At 45.0% G+C, this 19,856-nt stretch overlaps 1 protein-coding gene across 2 annotated transcripts in view; it reads left to right on the top strand.

The window, feature by feature from the left end:
• The first annotated feature begins 11,920 nt into the window (after positions 1 to 11,920).
• Positions 11,921 to 19,856, top strand: part of TBC1D8 (TBC1 domain family member 8) — a 50,019-nt gene continuing 42,083 nt past the window's right edge. Inside the window, exon 1 of one of the 2 annotated variants that reach the window (XM_074908854.1) lies at positions 11,921 to 12,175. In XM_074908854.1, the coding sequence (XP_074764955.1) occupies positions 12,049 to 12,175 (127 nt within the window). In that variant the 5' untranslated portion in view covers positions 11,921 to 12,048. The remainder of the gene's footprint in view (positions 12,176 to 19,856) is intronic. The other variant, XM_074908864.1, reaches the window with a different exon arrangement.

Below are 19,856 nucleotides of genomic sequence, written 5' to 3'. Positions count from 1 at the left end.
TAAATGGAGTCCCTTCTCCAAAGGGGAAACCTTAGCTTTCCTCAGGATTCTTGTTTCATGCACTATGCATCCTGTGCTTGCGTCCATAAATGTTTTCCTGTGATCAGCCACCATCTGCAGATCTAAGTCCCTGACTGCCAATCATTCCTGCTTTTCTTGCAGAGATCACACCAAGGACAGACGCATGCAGTCAGCATAGTTGGAAAAGTGCACTCTCTCTCAGCCAGCTACTATTTCATGTGTATTAGCCACTGGAGCCTGTGGTTTGGCATCAGCAATCACAGCACAAGCATCTTAATATTACAGCATTAGAAGTTGTCTAATCAGTGTGAAAATAGTTACCTAAGCGTGGCACAGCCATCTCCCTGCTAGTAGTGATGACCCGTTCATCCACTGGCTCCCCTCCCTGGTTTGTTATAGCACTGTGGGTCAGAGCAAGCTCTTCACAGGGCTCCATGGAGGCAGCTTTCCCTATGCAGTAATCCGTAGCTGCCGCTCATCACCCCTACTCTAGATCTTGATGTAATTTCACAACCCTGTGCCACCAGAGACCTCAGATGGCGCGGGCTGAAGCAAGCCACAGCTGACTCCATTCTGCTACATCAGCAGCACCGTTTCTTTGCAAGAAACTATCACTGTCAAGTAAGGGTTAAAAAAATCACTGCTGAAATGCCCTTCATGGCCAGAGCCTTCTGTATGCATCCTTCTGATATAACATCACAGTCCAAAACAGAAACAGCTCATTCACTGGTGCAGGATCCATGCCTGGGCAGCAGCTGGAGAGGACACAAGGGAGAAAATGCTGCATCACAAGTATTTTATTTTTGGTAGTTTAATAATGAACTAGGAATGTCTGTAAGCAGGAGTTAAGGAAAGGCAATCATGTCCACGTGATGAAAAGGTTCCTTAGGTTGTTCATACCAGTGATGCTTTGAAGCCCTAACCACCCTCCCAAAACTCCTCGCGTGGACTTGCATAGAGAACGGTGAATCAAATGTGTGCTTTCGGGCAAGTTTGGTTTGTCTGGGTATCCACACCCACATACATAAGCCAGGGTAAATCCTACAGTGAGAAGTGGGCAGAGATGTAACTTGCCAGAGCTGCGACTGTATGGCAGAACTGAAATCATCAGGTTTTCTGAGTCGTAGGGCTGCTTCTCAGCCAAAAAAGCAGTAACACAGCTAGCTTGATTTCAGTTCCTCTATTAGCTCACTGCTTTCTCCATGCAGGTATACAAGGTGCCTGTAGGGATGTACATGTTCCTGTATTTTTGTAGATATGTTCTTTGTCTTTAGAAGATGGCATGCCCCAGCAAGCTCCTCCATTTACAACATCCTTCCTCTGGCCAGAAGGAGTTATTGCAGCTTCCACAGGCCATGCCAGGGCAGAGTAAACTTTATGTCATATTGACACAAGGTAGATGGGCTGAGAGCTACTATAGGATAGTTTGATAGCATGAAAATGCTTCTGAAAATGCTTTTTTTAAGGTCCTGACTCTTGCTGCTGGAGAACATAAGCACCTCTGAGACAAGCCGCTATCTTTCAGAAGACTTAATCTGCATCATGAATGGATCAACTCACATACCCCTACCACTGTGATTACAACCTTGTGAAAAAAGAGAGCAGAGAAATGTCAGTACTGAGATAAATGGTTTCAACAGGAAAAAGTGAGTTTGCTCAGTGTGGTTTATTTACGATCTGGACATTCAGAGCATTTCAAACATCTACTTGATCAACAAAGGAAGAAACCACTTCTGTATTTACAGTCTTGTACCAACGTCCCCACTCCCAGTAACTCCTAAACCTCTGTCTAATTTCAACCAAAGGAGAGAGAGGGGCAGAGGCCTCAAGAGATGGAGCTCTACAAGCTCAATCAGCTGGAAGCTTGCTGGAGGAGAAGGGCTCTACTGTGGAGTCTGCCCTCATTTTTGCTCTTTAATCTCTCAAGTCTCAATTTTATGCTGTCACTTCTTGGCCACTCTGCAGCTGTGCTGGACCAGCTGGCCTCAGCATGGAGGGAGACTTGGGAAGGGGTGCTCAGCCTTGGGAGAGAGTCCCAGATAATGGTGGAAGAAGGGGACACAGGAAGCATTGTGGGAAGGGAGGATTGAAGACATAAAGGGAACGTGGGGCTCTGGAGAGGGGGTAGAGGGAGACTATTACATTAAGGGAAGGCAGAGAGGAGAGTGGAGGCTGTTACAGGTTTTGCTGGTTCTGCTACCCACAAAATCCCTTCTTTGACATGTGAAAGGAATGTGAAGGTGCATGACAACAGGAATTAATAAATAATCAGTAATACTTAGTGCTTTTCAATTTCAAGTGTTTTATAAACATTAATGAACCTTCATGAGCTGTTGGAGAGATATTTAAGCTGTATTCCATTTTCATAGATAAGGAGATGAAAGCTCTGGCTTAAGTCCAAAGTTTTCAAAAGCAGAAACTACTTTTAAGAGCTCTCCTTGACACTCAGCACCAGAACTCCAAAGGGATTGATTTCACAGTTGCCATCATTGTCAACTATATGCTGATTACTTCTGCAAAGCTAGGTCTAAACCTGCACACTCAAAAGCAGCAATAGCTTGTGAAAATTCAGGCTCTGTTGAATTGCTGGGTTTTCCCAAAGTGTATAAGGAGGAGACTGGTTTATGAGAAAAATAGATACATAAAACATTTTAATTTATTACTATTGCACCATGACAGGAATGGAAACAAAGACTTTGTGGGCTTAAGACACTTATAAAAAGGGCAAAGTAAAACAAAGATTAAAAGAAAAGACTTCCAAGTAAACCCATTCATCTGTGCAAATGGGAAGGGAAGCAAAGCATGTTTTCAAATCTCTCTACATCTCCCGTAAAGACTAGGCAGATGGTTTGGGTGCATTTCTGTAAGTGTGTGATGAATATTTTATTCCTGAAATGACGTGTATATAGACACCAGCTTCACTGAAGTGAGGGAGAAACAAGGCAGGAGTTCATTAGAAACTATGTGAATTGGTAGTCCAGAAAAGAAAAAAAAAAATAAATAGCAGTATAATAAAAAAAGGAAGAGAGAGTTATATTTTTTGAATGTTCCATTCCCAATTTTAATTATTCTGTGGCCATGTTTGTTTCAAAGACTAACACGTTGTGTGCCTACCTTCAAAAAGATGGGTGGTGAAAAAGCCTCCAAATTTTGTTGAAATGTGTCACATTTAAATTAGTGTCACATTTAAATTAGCCAGCAGCCAAAACAGGAGGAAATCACAGAGCTTTCACACAGAATATAGCAGGCAGGTAGAAGTAGAAATGCAGTACAGATCAAAGAGAGTAGGTTCAAACCCAGTCCTCGGCACGTGCATCATGGTTCCTACTTGGCAGTATCAGTGATGTGCCAAGTACAGTCTCTGCATAACCTTGAGTGTCATAGCAGATCAGTGGGAAGATGTAAGAATCACAACAGAAATGCTCCTTTGGGGATCCCCAGTGCACAAAAATGAGTAAAAAATTGTCAGAAAAAAATTATTTTAAAGGGTCCCTCAAAGGCACTCACACATTTTAAAACTTGTCTCAAAACGCTGATGCTTCTGTGACAATCAGGTTTGTGCTGCGACACAGTTTTGCCACTCTTGCAGTTGCAGCTCCTCACGGATTGTTCAAAATCCTCAGGAGGTGAACAGAAATGGTGGTTCCTCCCTACACCCTCTGCTGCACTGCCGTATCCAGTCCCAAAACCATCGGCAGCCCGACACGGTCCCCTGACACTGCTTGGGTGGTAACATGGTGGGAGCCCTATCGTGGGAGATGCTGACTCTCCACAGCTGCCAAATAATCAGGCAGGATTCACAAAAATGGAAAGCAGTAGAGTTTTATGCTTCTTCAAGTTGGTCATAGGGTCCATGTGTGTACAGGGTGATGAGAAATCCCACGGAACATGAGTCCAGCATCAGACCCCCTGATGGCAGGATGGAGACAATAACTTATGTGTTTCTGTTCTGCAACACTTGTGTGCCTTGACTCATCTCTGACCGAGAAAAAGGCATGGTTATTTCAGGATTTCAAAAAGGTCTTACTGTCTACATGGATGATATTCCAGGAGATGGTTGTTCAAAGGAAAAACAGTTTAAGAACCTAAAGGAAATCTTTAAAACAAGAACCTCTGGCTCCAAGTGCAGCAAAGCAAAATGGAAATTCTGCCAGCTTCCTAGGCCATACTTTCAGCTAAGGTAGATTGGACCCAGATCCAGCAAAAGACAGCTATAGTAGAAATACCACTGCCCATCTTCATCTGGAAACAAAATGGCGCACTATAAACAATTCTGGCATACCTTTAGAGGTGGTTTGGGTTTTGTTTGTGGGGTTTTTTTTTGTTTGTTTGGGTTTTTTTGTTTGTTTGTTTTTTTTTTTTCCCCCAAATCACCTAACTATTGCTGAACTCCTGAAGACTTTTTGATCTTGGAAGATGAATGAGTACAAGGATTTTGGATCAGGAAACAGCCCTGGAGGAAGCTGCTGCTAACACTGACCACTCTACGTCAGGCTTCCTTTGAGACTGCCTAGCATGAGTGAATGCCAGCAGCTATGCTTTCAGTAGTGTGTTAGTGCAATACCTTTTTCCTATCAAGGTCATTTGCTGTCACTGCTGGAACATCACTGCTCTATAGTAATGGCAATTAGAAAATAGTCAGGTTGCAACCTCCATTTACAAAGTTTCATGCTCTCTGCTCTGGGCTTTTCACCTTGTCACAGGTTATGGAGCCTTTGCACCTCTACTTCTGATTCTGCCACATTTGTTCTTCTGTTGTTCAAGATCTTGTATCACCAAGTTTAATTAATTACATTCCAAAATGTATCAAAACCACTGGCTGCTTGCTTCATGCTCATTAAAGAGTGCTAATGCATTTTAGGAGGCCAGTTTTTCCATTCCCACTACACTATAGCGACTACACCATGCCAAACATAAACGGTATTCTTGAAATGCAGTTTCTTATACAGGTCTGGACTTTCTTCTCCTTTGGTACCATAATAATTTTAGCGTCTTATTTCAATGTCAAACTGGGTAATTTATAAAAGTCCTCAGAGGATGGGGTCTATCCGTAGCTGTCTTCAACAATGAAAATGCCTCTGACATGAGGGGTCAGGCCTCCTGGGTGGTAATATGAGAAGTACCTTCTTCACATCATACCAGAATAATCAACAGCATCTCCTCCCACAGCTTTGCAGTGTTGTTACCAATGGGGCAGGGTGAGCTGTGATGAAGAGAGAGGTCTTCTGCACCTACTGACTGTGGAGAAGAGAGCAAGCATGGCTTAGCTCTGGCAGGGTGCAGAAGCATTATTAGGCACTGGTGGGGGGGTGTCAAGTGATTGTCAGGGCAAGTCATGGTCACATGCCTCTGCTGTCCTTTGCAGAAACACTAGCCATGAAGCCATGGGTTTCCCCACTACCCAAGAAGTCTGGGTTTCCCCTTTATCACCTGCATGCTCTGCAGGGATTTGTTGTATGTGAGTATAGGGCTAAGGGACTGTTTTTCCCTCCAGTGGTTTGGAGAACTGGAAAGTTGAGTGAGACAAGAAAAAAGTTGGAGAATTGCACCTTAAGCCACATGTATTTAATTACACATCCTGAGAGGGGCTGTCTTAGGAAATATTCGTCAAACACCTTGAAATGTGATGGGCCTTCCAGTGTCACAGTAACTGTGTTGTTTCCAGAAGAGGTTTGGCAGTCCTGAATTGCAGAAGTAGGTTTTGCAATTGGAAGCCAGGGAGTGATGCTGGAAGTAAAACAAGAAGTGGAATCAGCAGCACAAACATTTTGGACATTGCTGTCCTAAATAGTTCATCAAAAGACCTAGTACTTGAATGAATTCAGCCAGCTGAAAGATAAAAATGCACATTATAATGTTGTTGACAGGGAAAAAGCTGTGAAATATTATTGCATAAAACTTTGAGTCAAGACCTCTAATGTGGTTTTACAGTGTTGCCTGTAGCTTAATTGCACTTGCTCGTGATAGTGTATTATATCTTCATTATTACACAGGCATTAATTTAATCAGAGATAATAAGTGAAACCTCTGGAATTAGTTACAGGTCATAACAGTTTTGTTACTTTACTAGAGCAGGTGGGAAGACAAAAACATGTGGACCCATAAACAACTGGCTTTTGCAATACAGTCATTCCAGGAGAAAGACGATGAATTACTTGGAAATGCAGCCAAGAATACTCAGGCATTTCCACAGCAGCTCTTGGTGTGGAAGACCTTGACTACCTTTGCCATCTCCTGGATCCCTTCAAACCCAAATGCATCTCGTGTTTGAATCTATTTAAAAGATCTAAGCTTAAGAATTGCTTTTACAGATTCCCGGGATCTGATATATCTGGCATAGTGTGGTTTCAATGGAGGCATGCTGCCAGGAGTTGGGAGCTGCGTGTGAATTACGGTGATTTCCCTTTGGGCCCTCTTGCTTCTGCCAAATTTGAAGTGGACTTTCTGCAAGTGAGAAGCAAACATGGCCCCTTTCCAACAGGACAATGTCTGAGAGGGTGTCTGATGTGAAAAACCTTGCAGAGAAGCCTTTCAAAGAATCTTAAAAAAAATCCCCTCTTGTAGGGGATTTCTTGCCGTGAAGAAAGTCATTAGCTGGGCATAGGAGGCAGAGGGCATCTTACTTCATTGACTGATCTTTCTGATCACAGAGTTACATTAGAAAGTAATTCTATCTTATATAAAATGATCCATCTTCTACTATTTCTAAAATGCCTCTAGTCCCTTGGTACACCATTCAGCAGAGTAAAAAACTTCCTGGTCAGCAGGATTTGCTTAGTATTTAATCTAAACTTTCCTTTTTTTTTTTTTTTTTGGGGGGGGGGGGGGGGGAGGAAGTCTTACTGCTTTTACTGCTTTTAGTGAATTGCTTTTTAAATGCAATAACTACATCATCTTTTCTGTGTTTAACACACTGATACTCGAGGCAGCTATTTTGTGCTACACTTCAGTTCTCACTTTCAGCCAAGGTACGCATGTATCAGACCCATCAATATGAGCACACAAGTCAGTTTTAAACCCTTAAAATTTTCTCTTGTTCTTTTCTTAAACTGCCTCTAATAGATCTACATCTTTCAAGCACTCAAGTACTCTGAAATTAATATGATATGTCAAGAATATTCCCTTTGGACTTCTGTAGAGGAGGACTGTTATCTATGTTGTCTGTGATGGGGGTTTATCTCCACAATGCAGAAAATTTAATCCTATGTTACACAGAAAGTCTGGCAATCTTAGCAGTGGGGGATTTGGATCTTGAGAGTCCTTTCAAGGATGACCCTGTGCCTGGAGCAGTATGTTGAGGACTTAAGGCTGCTGCTGGGTTCTGACCAAGTGTGTCACCATATCTGCTCCTTAGTTCGGTGTGGGTGGGAGATAAGGGCTGTTCAAAATCCAGCCACATATCAATATGGAGAATCTGAAGACCCGTGGGTTCAGTTCTTCAGAAAAATTCCTTCCCCGCTGTGGGAGTGCTCAGTGGTTTTCAACCAGAGGGCTTCAGGCTGCAGACCTCCACACAGGCGAGTGTCTTCAAGGGTACATACCACTAAGAAAAGCAAATATATTGATCCCTGCTGACAACTGGTCTACAGGAGGCTGAAACCATAGTGGAAAATTTTGGGGGCTGCAAGAAAATAAAGGGTTGAAAACAGCAGCTGTCGATTTATCTCAGTGAGGCTATTTTTTGTCCCCTAGAAGTATGTTTTAGTTATTTTTCCTTAGGTGTATTAGTCATCAGTTTGAATTTCCAACGTTGTATTTGCTAATGTGTATTGTTTCCCTAGCACCCTACATATTATTTCTCTGCACTCACTGCTGCCTCTAGTACATTCAAACTTTGGATCATCTGAAAGTTTTATCAACAGTGTCTTGGGAACTGAATTAGCTCACTGATTAAGGCTTTTTCAGACACTGATAAAGACACAAGGTAAAAACTCAAAACTGGAAACATGGAAAAGATTGGCCTGTACACCTGCAGAATGCTAGCCAATTCCACCTAATTTGTTGCTATAAATATAAATAAATTAAGCTCCATCTTTAGGCTCTCATGTCACGATAAATGCGAATGAATCTCCCTACAGTCTCCCACCTGAAAAATCTGCCTGTTTCTTTCCCCCGGCCCAGGACATGCATTTTCACCCTAGTTTTCCTACGGTCACAACATGACTAAAGCACTATCCAAAACACTTAAATAAATAAAAGTTAGGTTTTACTACTTTAGTTAATGCAATTCACTATGGAACGTCTTGAGGGGGAGAGGGGGGTGAGCATGGACAACCTGTTTTGGTGGTAGCCCATACATACATCAGCTTCAACTATGCGAGTGGAAGCCTGGGAGCCTATCCTGGAGCATTGCAAGCTCTTGTAAGTATGTTCAAGCATTGCCAGCCCCCCGCCGATGTAGGCTCCGAGGGTTTGCCACCCTCTGCAGAGGGCCAGCCAGGCAGGAGGGCCAGACCACGGTTGCTGCCTGTTTCCTGCCCATGACGCATCATTCATTTTATGCATATGAGGAATCTGCCTTCCCTGAGTGTTGCAGGGACATCCAGAATAAAAATTATATGTGTTTGATGAAGGAAAAAGATGAAACCAGGTGAAGTTAAAGGGCATGCCTAAGGCTGGGAAGGCAATCAGTGACAAAGGCAAGAAGGGAAAACAAAGTTTTCACAATGACTGTCCACTGCGCCCTGTGCAGTCTGTACTCTGTCTCACAGATGCTCAGGATCTCTGCAGTTTATTCCAGATGTGACTGAATGCTGTGCTCTAACACAGTCCGAATGGCAGACTCCCTGTCTTGTGCTATTTCGTACTGAAATCTAGGAAAGATATATAGCATCATAAAGAACCCAAACACAGTCATTTCAGAGTGCATGTTAAGGGTGGCATAAGGACAGAAACATCATTTTCTTTCAGTTCTTTCCTTTCAAATACATCTTCATTTTTTTCTAAAGCTATTTTTCTTCTACCTACTAACCTTAAGTACCTTCAAGCAATTGAATAAGATAGTCCTATCTTTTCTTGACTGTATCAGAGAACAGATAAAAAGGTGTATAATGTCTCACAGCACCCTGTTTTTTGTTTAATAATCTACTAGATGACTGTCCTCCCTGGTGTTACTTACCTCTGTAGACACCAGCATTATACAACTATTGCCTCATGGGAGGTTTTGGAAGATCCTCATATCATCCAAATCCCGTTCAAATACTGGCTGTGGAATAGCCAGTACATTACTGCAGGACTTTCTCTATGAACATAAACCTTTAGTTAGCTGTTGCCAAAGACTATCTAGTTAGCAGGTAGAGGCTGTGCCATTTGGTGATGAGACATGTACATGTGGGGTTTTTTTAGCTTTTTTTGTTAAATAATATAATAAGCATGTTCAACTTCTTCCTGCAAGCCTTTTTGACCCGGAGGTTATCAAGCGCCTGCTTTGGTGCTGAAGTGGCTGTGTTACCACTTCCTCATGTTTGCGGCTGCCTGTCTGGCCAAGATTAGGAGCAGTGCAGAAGAGCCAGGGGAAGGATACATGCAAACGGCCCTCAGCCATGCCGCAGCCAACGACAGGGACACATCGAAATACCCAGCCTGGCAGCGTGAGGGATGTGGTGCACACCAAACGGCTTCATGCTCGAAGTAGCTCTGGCCGGTTCACGTGTCCTGCGGACTTCTGTGGGAAAGCTGATCCTGAAGGTGTGGGAGTGAGGGTGGTGGTATCCTAAAACTTGTGGGCATTTTGGCAGTAGGCATCTCTCTGCAGCCTCCTCAGGATGTCAGGGATTGCCGCACAGAGTGCCATGCTGAGAAAGAAGTACGCTCCTGCTCTCAGTAGATGTGTATTACACAGATATATATTACAAAGTGCTTTGTTTTACTCTGTTGTCCTAGATCAGTTTTCCCTCATGTTATCCATCCCCCTTTTCCCCCTCTGAAACCATTTCTCAGAGGTTCTTTGTTAATTACCTTCCACTGGTTCCACATGTTGGAAAAGCCACTTATTTAAAAAGCATGAATGATCCTGTTTTGATAGGATGATTGTTGGGCCAACTCGGATGTGGTTACAAAGCCCATGATGCTGAAGGAGCACTGTTGGTGGGGTTCAACCAGAAGCGTGTCTCAAGATGTAATGAACAGAAGCAGGTGTGCATGACACCAGATCCTGAAACCAACTGCTTTACTCTTTTGCTAACTCCCAAGCTCAAAAGCACCTCAAAGGTCAGCAATATGCTTGGTCCTCTTCTCAATTATGTCTCAAATCAGCCTGCCCAAAACCTGAGGTTGAATGTAAAAAACACTCCAAAAAAACCCCCCAGAAATTAATATTCAAATATCTGAAAAATGAAGAGATGTTTGCTATCTCACTTTGCTAAGCATTTAGACTTTCAAGACTTACGTGTTTTCGGGATTATTTTGGGGCAGAGGAAACCTCTGAGCTATTCTTATCCCACAAGAGCATTTTAAATAAGTCCTTCTTACACCCTCATTAATTTTTAAACAGATTGTTATGTGGATGTCCATCATCTCCTTTTAACGGATTTTATTTTTCTATCTGATAAGTAGCATGCTCACAATGCTTGCTTGCTATTCTATGTATGGAAATGAAATCATTGCTTTACGCTGAAGTTGTAAAGACCATGGATCACACAGTGTTCACTAGATTGCAACCGAGTACAGGATTTTTCCTGCTAAATGTTCTCACTGGCGGCTGGAAATCAGTCCACATGGGCACCTTCCAAATCCTGGTTAGTAATTACTGCTGGCCGTGCTAAGTAACACACTGCAGCATCAGTCCCTTTCAAAAGAACTGGAAAGTTCACAACTCACGTAACAATAGTGAGCTTGGTACAGTGAAGCTCAGGTCTTTTTCCCTCATCAAAATTCTCTACATATCTTTGCCCAAATTATGAGTCCATGATTTAAGTCACAGTGACTGGGGTCTTTGATCCAAACGAAGGGTGTGTGAAGTTTAGCAGCCTGCTACTGCAGTGGTTACAAAGAAGTTATTTAATATTTGCTGTTAATCGGAAGCGGAAAGTGACTGAAAGTACAGTGGTCATGTTTTAATTGCAATCTGGGTTAAAGAAAAACATAAAATACCGTGTCAGAGGATGACCAGTGTGGAGGTGCTGCGGCAGTAACCATCTGTGCAGCTTCACAAACGATCCTACCAACAGCTCAACCACAAGCAGTGCCTGATTATTTCTTAAATGAGAACAAAAAAAAAAAAAAAAACCACAAAAAACCCCAAAACCCAACAAACCTGTAAAATTATGATTCTGACTTTTCCCTTGAAGCATTGGCATTCAAACATCAAAGTAAGCAGCCGCGGGCTCACACTTTAAGCCGGGATCCAGAAGAAAACAGGAAAGCAGAGCTCGCCGCCCCCTCGCCCGCCCCGAAGCCAGGGCCCCCGTTCCTTCCCGCCACCCCCTGCCGGTTCCCCGCGGCGGGGGCCGGGGGACACAGACCCACGGGTGGGGGTGTGTACCCGTGGGGCTACGTGCCGAGTCCGCTTGCACAGGCTGGGGAGACCTGGGGTACCCGCGGCAAGAAGGCGGGTGCGCAGCGGGTCCGGCACGGGCTGCGGTACGCCGGGATGCAACGCCGGTGGCGGGGGATACGCCGGGAGCCGGGGGTGCCGTGGGAACCCTAATGTGCTGTGGGGGGCGGCTCGGGCCGCCACGGGACCCCCGAGAGGGAGAATCGGGAGCACCACCCCCCCCACGCCGTAAGTGCTCGGCGGCGCGGAGCTCCTCGGATGGCGGCGGCCCCGCCGCACAAAGCCCCCGGCTCCGCGGGAAGGGCGGCCCGCACCCGGGCTCCGCCTTCGGCCCCTCCCCGGCGGCCGGGCCCGCGCGGAGGGAGCCGGGGCCGGGGCCGGGGCCGGGGCTGTCGCCGCTCAGCGCCGCGCAGCCCGCGGGGGGCGATGTGACCCGGGCCGCCGGGGTGCGGAGCGGTGCGGAGCGGCGGGCGAGCCCGGGGGGCAGGAAGGGGGAAAGAGAGGAAGAGAGAGGCACTCCGAGCCGGGGAAAGATGTGGCTGAAGCCCGAGGAGGTGCTGCTGAAAAACGCCCTCAAGCTGTGGGTCACGCAGAAGAGCAGCGGCTACTTCATCCTGCAGCGGCGTCGGGGCCACGGAGACGGCGGCGGCCGCTTCACTGGTACCTGGTGGCGCGGGGGGCCCGGCGGGGCGCCGAACCGGGCCGGGCCGGGCCGGGCGGCGGGTACACACACACCACCACCCCCCCCCCCCCCCCCCTTCCCCACCGAAGTGCTGCCTCCGCTCTGCCCCGCGGGAACTTGGCCGCGCCGGCGGGACCCGCCGGTGGGGTGGGCTGCGGGAGGCGGGAGCGGCCTCTTTGTTCGGCCCGCGGCGGAGCCCCTCGCCGGGCCGGCTCGGCTCCGCACGGCTCGGGGATAGCGCGGAGCGGAGCGGGCGGGGGGCGCCGCCGTCCCGGGCCATCGCGGCTCCCCCGCCGCGGGCGGTGCGGAGGCCGCCGCCGGCCCGGCCGTGGGGGCGGCCTCGGCCCCCCCCCGAGTTGCCTCGGGAGCAGCTTCGTGCTTCTGTAGCCTTGAGCGCCGCTAAACCCACTTTTATTTTTATTTCCCCTCTCTCCCCTCCCGCTGGCTTTCTTAAACGTGACGAAGGGCAAACTCGGGGACCGTCAGCCGCGGCGCGGAGGAGCCGCGCCGGTGCCCGGGGCCGGCGGAGTTGGCTGGGGAGGGGGGTCGGAGGGAGCCCGCTCCGACCAGCGCCGGCTGTAGCCCCGGCGGAGACCGGGCGGAGGCCCCTTGGGGTCGGCGGGGGCTGCTGGTGACACCCCCGTGGGGCTGTGCCCCCCCAAGACCGGCCGCGACCTGCGCTGAGCCCCCCCCCCTCCTTTATATAGTGGGAGCTATATAAATCCGGGTAGGATTTCTGACTCGTGGCCGGTACGTACATTACGGGGAAGGGGTCGTTAATTCAGCCTTGTGGAAAAGTGGATTCTGACTTATTTTTGCATTAATTATTCTACGGTTTATGTGGGTGTAGATAAGGCACATTGTAGCCATGTGGCACTGTAGGTAGGTGTGGTGAAGGGTATATATGAAGAACAAGGATCTACCCTCGCAGCAGTATAAATCTGTGTCTAAGTCCAGTGAGAGCATCGCGTTAGGCTGCCTTGACGTTGTAGAGTAAGCGAGTAAGGAATTTGAGCCAGACTTTTGGTTCAAAAGACATCAACAGTTGTATTCAAACACACATTTTTTCTTTTCTTTTTTTCTTTGGAGAAATAACACAGTTTAACAGGGTAATTCTTACTTAAAAGCAGATGAGGCTGGTTTGTATCTTCTAAAAAGCAGAATTTTTAATGGTGACATATATTTGAAAGTATGCTTAGGTATTTTCAAAATCAATATTTTCTATGTGGTTTAAGAAGTCACATTGTCACGTATGTTATTGATTTATTAAAACCTTTTGCTCCTGAACCATTGACCCTTGCCACTTGATAATACTGCTTTTTGCATTTATTTATTTATTTTTTAAAAAAATTAGGGTTTGCCCTAGCTGTGGGGTCATAAAGAGCACAAAACTTAATTGTGGCTTGGTAGATCCCATGTTATCAATGTATTACTAATGAAATGCTAGCCCTGGCAAGGGTAATGGAAGTTTTGCCAGCTAGTTAAACAAAAGTTTACCCTTCTATTTTTCCGTGCCCCCTGTATGGAAGTCATAGGCCACTCTTTTGTGATTGTAAGGACGATGTCGATTAATTTTCAGAGTTAAAAATAGCTGTTTGCAGCTGCTTGATTTAGGTCCAGGACAATCATGAGGTTCAGATCCACAAATATTAACTCCTCGTGCCTGAGCTTTCCGCGTCAGAAATTTGCAGGCTTAAACTAAACAAGCTGCTTTTCTCTCTGGTTAAGTTTCAGGTGAATCATTTTGCTGAATCTACAGTGCACGGGCTTGCATAAATCTCTTTCGGCTGGCAAGGGAAAGCTGCTCCTGTCTCAGGCAATGTTTTCCCTGGGAACTGTAAATTCTGACAGTCTCTTCAACCATTTGGAACTGTTTGTATTAAAAGTGCTTAGAAATTAGACTCCTATAACCAAAAAGCAAGTGTGGGGGAGCATTAAGCATAGCTGGAGTTAGACAGATAGCTTTTTTTTTTTTCACAGTTTCTACTTGGGACAAGCGAAATGGAGACCCGTTCTGCGAAACACTTGGTCTTTGCTGGTAACTGTTTGCTTTCGGTGTAAAACTTACCTCCTGGTTCTTGCTTTACGTGACTATAGAGACACTTTATTAGTATGTGCCTCTTCCAAACTGACAGATACAAAGGGCCGTTAAGCACTGCCATATTTCAGAGTATGATCTACCAAGCTGTAGAGCCATAAGTTAGAAGATTTTGTTTGTTTTACTGTAGAAGCAAAACTTAAGTGAGAATGATATCTGTATCTGTTTTCTTTTCCCTCTAGTAACTTGAGCCCTGGCCAGTTGCAGTTGAGTTTGATGGAAAGGTAGAAGTTTCAAAGATGTGAAGATCCTGTATGTGAAAGCCAGTGCCATGGTAAAAAAGTATCCCTTAGCTCCTCTGGTGAGGAGGCTGCCTATCCTCAGGCTGTGTTAGACCCCTGTGGGATCAGCAGGACAAAACCCGCAGGAGACAGATTTCTTAAGTAAAGAGCGTAGACGGGGCAGTGGACCACCCATGACATCATTTGCTTTAAACAGGGTGGAAGGGTGCAGTGCCTTAGCTGCTCTTGTGCATGTTAATACAACATGGTATTTGCGCTTGAACCAACGTGAGGACATCTGTTTTATGGCCCCATTCTCATATTTGCATGTCCTTTTTCTTCTAGGACACTTCTCCCTCCTTATCAGGGCATTTTATCCATTATGTAAGAGTAAATTAGCACAGCTGGAGGGTATATTTTATGTGAATTTAATTCCTGAAGCGAGGACTGGAGAAGACCTCTCACACAAAAGTGCTTTTCTTCTGCATCTACGTTTCTTTCTTTGATTACTGTGTTTCAGTCAGACTCTGAGCAGATGTTTGTAAGAAAGAGACTGTATTTACTACTGTTACTTAATTTGCGTCCTAGAGCAGTTACCAAATGCACACTGGACTTGTGAGCAGCACCAGTACAAAAAACGATGGAGGCCATGTTTAACTCTTTGTTACCTGACCAGTGTCATTCTGATTTCTGTCTTTCTGAAGGATATGCTTTTCATGTAAATGTTTAACTTGCTGCTTTATCTGGTTCTCTTCATGAGAGCTCTGTTGGATCACAGACTGAGGAAGGACATAACTAATTTTAAACATAATTTTAAGTTACAGATTTTGAAAATTATTTAGGTCAGTGATTTTTGTTAGTTCTGGGGTTTCTTTGCCTAATTGGAGACCTCTTTGTAGGTCCCTACAAAAAGGCTTGTGATACAGCCATGATTAACAGGTCAAAGTTGGTTGGATTTGGTACTTGCTGATATCTTTGATTCTGAGGTTACATATTAATGGCGAGATTGAGAAGCCATCAGTAGTTAAAAATACTGTCAAACCCCTTATAGTAGAATAGTGCAAGATGGTTTAACCTGTAAGTGAATCACTACTTTCATTTTTAGTAGGGGATGTTGAAAGCTTCATTCACCTTCCTGTTTGATTAGATCAGTTTTGTGCATTTTGACAGCAAAACTGCTTGTTCTGGGATGTGTTGGGAATGGTTTCATCAGGAGCATTGGACTGAGAGTAGTTTTTCACTCTTCCCAAGCACCTAACTTTGCAGTTGCTTTATGCAGTACTTCACATTGCACACTCTTAGTATATAAAAACCCACTTAGGGTTCTTCTAAATACTTGTGAATTCTTGCTGTTATAAATAAGGTTAAATAAAACTTGTAAAATGAACTCATTTCAAGCAGCTTTTTGTCTTTCTTTTTTGGGGTACAGTGCTTCTTTAACTTCTTCCTTGAAGTAGATCAATACAAGATTACATTTTGTTCCTGTTTTACTCGTGGTTTTAATTTAGTTATGATATTTCCCCCTACTATTCTTCCAGCCTCCATTTTCAGCTCAAGGCACTTTTCAAGCCCGATGTGGTCTTACATTGTTTGCTACTTAGAGAAGATGAACATTTTGAAAAGAAATTGATTTCTCCTTCAGCTCATATAAACCTTTACAATTCACAGCTTTAAATATAAGATAATACATGGGCAAGAAGAAGCATCTTCTGTATATGAATCTGAACCTTATTATTCCTTTAATAAAAATAAATGTGATTGGCATGATAAATACACTTCCTTGAGCTATATGCCAGCAATTGTAGTAAACTCCCATCTTAGGATTTTTTTTTTCTTTTAAATAAAATTCTTGCAGGGCAATAGCTTTCAAACTGATCTGTAGAGCACCTCTTGGTTGTGAATAGAGATCTGACTAGTTACCTAAGAGCTCTCCTTATTTTCCCCTTGCCTGGATTTTAATTTTTTAATGCATACAGAAAAATGGCTATTGATAAGCTCTGTGTAATTTTTCTGGAAACGAAAAAAGTAGAAGATCTTCTGCTGCTCTTTCATATTCTCCAATCCATCAGTACTGCAATCATAGTAAATAATCTTTTAGTAGCCCTGTGCATCTCCCAAGGGTCCAGGTAAATAATGTAATGATAGAATCTATTTCAGAGAAAGGCAGTGAGGGGACACAGAGGTTGAGGGTTCCCATGACTCAGATGGGGAATCCATCTAGATTGCTTCTGTTCATTACATTGTAGCAGGAGGGGGTCAAAAATATACTGAAGACTTGGATTTTTAGCAGAGAATGCAAATGAATATCCTTGTAAACTTTTTTACCTTTTGGAGGGGTGAAAGGCAAAATGAGTAGCATATTAAAAGATCTGTCCCAGTAGAGTCTTCAAAAATGCTTGCCTTTTCATCTCAAAGTATGTCCAAGATACCAAAACAAGTTATTGACACATAAAGGCTCAAGCTGAGCTCTACTTAAAAAAAACAAAAAAAAACCCAAACAAAAAAAGCCACTTTTATTTTAAATGTGGCAGATTGAGAAGAGGAAGATGTCACAATAATGATGTTAATAAAGGATATCAGTAGTGCTTACTGTCTGTATTCATTATTTTGTTTTCTTAATGAAAAACTCTCTCTGAAGCCTTGCACAAGGAGAGGGGAAAATCCAAATACTTTACTGAAAGCTTGGCCTCTCGTCAAAATGTTATCTAGCCTTGCCCACAACTGGAATTCAGATCGACAGGTTTTTTTCCCGGTTTTTTTTTTTGGTTTTTTTTTTTTTTACTCCTTATTTTACTGTAACATTTTTTAAGGAGAATACAAGCTCTTTCCCAAGAAGGTAGCTTCTCCTGGAGGCATGATCTGGAAGGAGGGGTAGAAGTGGGAGGGCCAGGCTCCTCCTGCAAAGTAGGCACCCCAATACCTGAGCCTGCTGAACTGTGTGTGCTGCTCTGGCTCCCGCTGTTTGCCTTTCAGGGGTGACTTTCCTGCTCCTAAGGCAAGGGCGATATGGGTAAGGCAAGACACAGGTTCTTGTGTTGAAATGCTAATGTTGTGTTAAATACTAATATTAAAGGTGAGAATGTGCCTGTGAGTGGAGAGGCAGTGGCTGGGTTGTGTCCGCTTCAGAGACTGACCTGAGAGTTTTGCCTGTGCAAAGCTAATCCACTGAACAGCTACGATTACTTTTTATTTCCCTGTTGTGGAGGCCAAATGGCACAGAAAAAGGAAAATCAGAATTGTTTGGGTTGGAAGGGACCTTCCAAAGATCATCTAGTCCAATGCCCGCTGTCATGGGAAGGGACATTTTCACTAGACCAGGTTGCTCAAAGCCCCATCCAGCCTGACCTTGAACACTGCCATGAAGGGGGTATCCACAACCTCTCTGGGCAACCTGTGCCAGTGTCTCACCACCCTCATAGGAAAAAACTTATTATGAAATAATTGAGCGTGTCTGTGGTGGCAGAGTTTAAGTAATGCTAGATCAGTCCCTTCGGTGTTATTTACAGAAGCCACCAAAAATGAGAGACTTTTTTATATTGCCCCAAGTAGTGTCCCGTGTCTGGGTAATATACAGGACTGCAGCAGCAGCCTATGTTCCACCTTCTTGTCTGTTTTCAGGTGGAAAACAATTTCAGATATTTGCACTTGTAACGTGAGAATCAAAGCATTTGGCTCTGCGGCCTTCTCGGGGCTATAAAAATAGTCTTGGCCTGACCTGGACTGATGGCAGAGGACTGAGATAAGCAGCTGTGAGAACCCTACCGAGGTAGCGTGCTCGCCTGGGGAAACGACTCACAAGGAAGCAGGGGCAAGGGGAAATTACCAGTGCCCCAGGGCTGCAGTGCCGCTTCCACCATCCTGGGAGAGCAGGTGCACTGTTCGGCTCACTGCTCTTTACCTGGTGTGGTCTTTCCCTCCCCATGTGGTGGTCTGCTGCCAGAGCAAGATCTCAGTGTCACACCCAGGGGTATGGGAGTCACAGGGACCACGAGACACCCACCTCTGCAGTGAAATGGCTAAACTCCCCTTGTTTCTCACGTACAGTCTCCCTGGAGCACTGGGACTGGGGAATAATGATTAAACAATTTATTTCAATTTGTTTCTACATGCTAGATCGAAAAAAGACCCAAACACCCCAACAGAAACCAATTTACCCTAGTGGCAGGGTTTGATCTGCCAAAGCCCATGTTGGACGTAATATAAGGGCTTGAATGTTGATATTTTTCTGGGTGAATAAGTGCTTGGAGCGTTAGGTTTTTATGCTGAAATGTAACATTGTCTGTGCTTATCTTCAGTGTGGTGAGTCCTTATCATTACAGAGGAAACACAGCCTTCCTAAAGCCATGTAGGAGTCCTCTTTCATCCTTTTTTTTACGTACTTGCCCAAATAAGTTCTTCGTTTTTTTTTTTGGTGGGGGAAGCCTAATAAGAAATATTCTCTCATGGGTGCTGTATTGGATCTGAACCTGTTTATATAAGTTTGCAGAATTCAGCGAAGACAGTGTGGCTGGTAAAAAGCTGAGATGTTAAGCCACTGTTGTTAGTGGCCTTACATAACTGATGGTGTTCTTATCCAGCAAAAACATGGATTTTAAGGAGGCTTGAATCAAAGTAACAACCTGTTAAAGTTTTGAACTTTTAGAGATATCGAATCAAGATGGTATGAAAGACCTAGAGACATCCCCAAACATTTATGCTGGGGACCACCACTGGCCAGCACTAGCTTCATGCCCACTGTCCTGGGCTGTATCCTACCTTGGTGTGGTTCAAAAGCCTCTATCCTAGCCTATAATGCCCAGTGCTTGTGGGATGCGCAGCGGTCTCTGGCTGGGCTGCAAGAGGTGAGGATGAAGACAGTGGTGGTCCTCAATGTATCTCAGTTCTGTGTCTTGCCTCGGGCCAGCCACAAGGCTGTGATCACCAGTTAGGTCTCCTGTGTTGTGGTGGGGTGGTTGAGACCTGGTGGGAGCCAGCTTCACAACACCCACCCCCCCACCCCCCATCCCTCTCTCAGCAAGGACACTGCTCCTTAGGGAGAGCTTCTGAGATGCCTTGCAGAGCCAGGCGAGAAACGCCTGCTATTTGGTGCCATCCCGGGAGCGCCCTTTTGGCAGGCTGAGCTTATTCCAGTTGGTGTGAAAACCACCTTTCTGCTCCAGCTGGAGCACAGGGATGGGGGGTGGGCAGGGCACGGGGACGTTGACATGTCCCTCCATGTGTTCTGCTGCCTGGTGGTGGGCTGCTCATTCAGCCAGTTTGCTTGCCTCCTCTAGCGTGGCTAATTGCTGCCCACCATGGCTATTGTGAAACTGTAATTGTTTGCAAATCATTGTTAGATAC

The sequence above is a fragment of the Athene noctua genome, chromosome 1 (assembly GCF_965140245.1).
Source record: "Athene noctua chromosome 1, bAthNoc1.hap1.1, whole genome shotgun sequence".
NCBI classification, from domain to species: Eukaryota; Metazoa; Chordata; class Aves; order Strigiformes; family Strigidae; genus Athene; species Athene noctua.
This window is presented reverse-complemented; position numbering and strand designations above follow the sequence as displayed.